The sequence below is a fragment of the Pleurodeles waltl genome, chromosome 11, assembly GCF_031143425.1.
Source record: "Pleurodeles waltl isolate 20211129_DDA chromosome 11, aPleWal1.hap1.20221129, whole genome shotgun sequence".
Taxonomy (NCBI): Eukaryota; Metazoa; Chordata; class Amphibia; order Caudata; family Salamandridae; genus Pleurodeles; species Pleurodeles waltl.
The window spans coordinates 40,173,301-40,175,344 of record NC_090450.1 but is presented as its reverse complement, the minus strand read 5'-3'; the positions used below and the strand labels follow the sequence as shown (position 1 = coordinate 40,175,344).

Below are 2,044 nucleotides of genomic sequence, written 5' to 3'. Positions count from 1 at the left end.
TAACTAAGGCACCGTCCTGCTCTCTCCCTTTCACACAATAAAGCACAGCAACTTGGGCTGCATTAAATAATAGTAAATTTGCCTAAAGGTGTACATATTTGCAGTGTTCAGTGGTGCAGAAGGGTACCACTTCCTCAGCGAGCCACAGTTTTCTTCAAGGAACAGTTTTTCCAGTGAAGCCACCAGCCTCAGTGAAATTTTAACTAACCCTCATTACATTTGCCCAAGAAGAGATGGCCCCTCACTGCATTACTGCATTACACCAGTGATGAGCTTAGAAACACACGGACACCCACACACCCACACAAACCCACACAGACACACACACTCACGCAATAAAAATATTGTAATTCTTAAAAACAGCAGGTGTAATTTATTCAGTGCATCTCAGATTCATACTTACACCCTTCATAAGGCCACAGTCCAGGCCCTCAGGATGTACTTTCCACTGCCCCTATCTTCAAGGTCTGAGCAAACCTGGAGGGGATATGTATCTTAGCAGCAGCAATGGAAATGGTTGGTGAGCTTGGTGCACACTTTGTGGTCTTCCAGTGTCTTCCTGGAAAAATCACCAGCATGGTCACCATTTTCATCAGCTCTCAGTGTCCCATCAAAGCAACATCAAATCTTCACTTCACTGACCCACACCGGGAATGGTTATGTAGAAAGTCACAGCAATTCCTCTTCCAAGGTTTTCTCCACCTCCTCCACATCCTGAGATGTCAGCTTCTGCAGTTCCTCTGGATGCTTCCCTATGCCCTTCCATCCCAACTGGTACAATCCCTTCGATTCCATGCCACGATATCGTTGCTCTTTCAGCCTTCTTGGCATGAACTTTTGTAGGATTTTGGTGAGTCCAAATATGCCAGCCAGTACAGCAGCATTGAATGCCAGGTGCCAGCAGTAGAAGTTAGTCAAGAACATCAAGTTCTCCATGTTGGTGTCATCCCAACGTACCCCTGTTGGTGGACGGTAGAGGATGAAGGCGGAGTGGAACAGCCAGGTCCCCTGTACCATGACCAATAGAGTCTTGGCGAACCAAAGGCGCCGGTAGTTGGGCTTCCAGACCTCCACGGTGAGGATAAGTGAGGTGAATAAGCAGGTCAGAAGGAGCAAGGAGTGGATCTGGTTCTCCACACCATCTTTGCCATGCATGTGAAACTTCAGGAGCAGCGTGATGACGTAGAACGCCATGCACAACGCCGCCTGCTCCAGCAAGATCAGCCGCTTAGGTAGACACGCTTGGCTTACGATGTCCAACCAGCCACTGAATGCAAAGTAGCCATACATGGTCACGTGCTGCCATTCGTTGGGGTATTGGAACCGAAAATTCGGGTCAGTCAGGTCATAGAAGTAAAACTTGTTGACTCCAGGGGGGTAAAAAAACTCGGCCATGACAGCCATGGTGCCGTAGATGACCTTCAGGGCCCCCTCCGGAGGGATGTGTCGTAGGGCTCCCCTGAGGCCAGGTGGCCTCTTAAACTCCTGGTACTGCGTTCTCTGGCCATTCAGAACCATCCAGGAGAACTTGAAAGCATAAAAGATGCCAAAGGAAAGGAAAGCCAGGCCCGGGGAGATGTGTCCGATGAAAGTTCCCATTGTGAGGGTCAGAAAATGTCAAGCGCCTAGAGACCCCTTATGATAACTGCTACACAAGCGTGCAGTAAGCAGTAGTTAAAGCAGCTTCGCAGCGCAGGAAGCCCCCTGTCAGCCGACAAGAGGAGAGGGGACCGGTCCAACTCCCATCGACCTCCCCGAGCAGTTCATCTGCGCGCTCTGATCCCAGCTGTGATGTGTTGTCTAGTAAACAAACGCACCTATCCGCTCAAGAGTGAACAGTCGCACCGCCCTTCGGTAACCACGAACTCGTGGGAGTGTTCAGCAGTGAATTAACTTCTCACCTACAGGAAACTAGCAGCAAGGCACCTCGCACGGAACGTAGCAGTCACAGCGGGCCAAAGAGAGAAAAAAAGGTCTGCTACGGTAACTCAGAAGTAGAGCGTGAGCAGACGAGGAATGCAACAAGACGAGCTTCAGAAAGAAA

General features: G+C 49.9%; 1 protein-coding gene across 1 annotated transcript; it reads right to left on the bottom strand.

Moving 5' to 3' along the window:
* Positions 1-350: 350 nt before the first annotated feature.
* TEDDM1 (transmembrane epididymal protein 1) lies at positions 351-1,811 on the bottom strand. Its single transcript, XM_069213004.1, has one exon. It carries the CDS (start codon positions 1,597-1,599, stop codon positions 670-672), a length of 930 nt encoding a protein of 309 aa, XP_069069105.1. The 5' UTR covers positions 1,600-1,811; the 3' UTR covers positions 351-669.
* Positions 1,812-2,044: the final 233 nt, after the last annotated feature.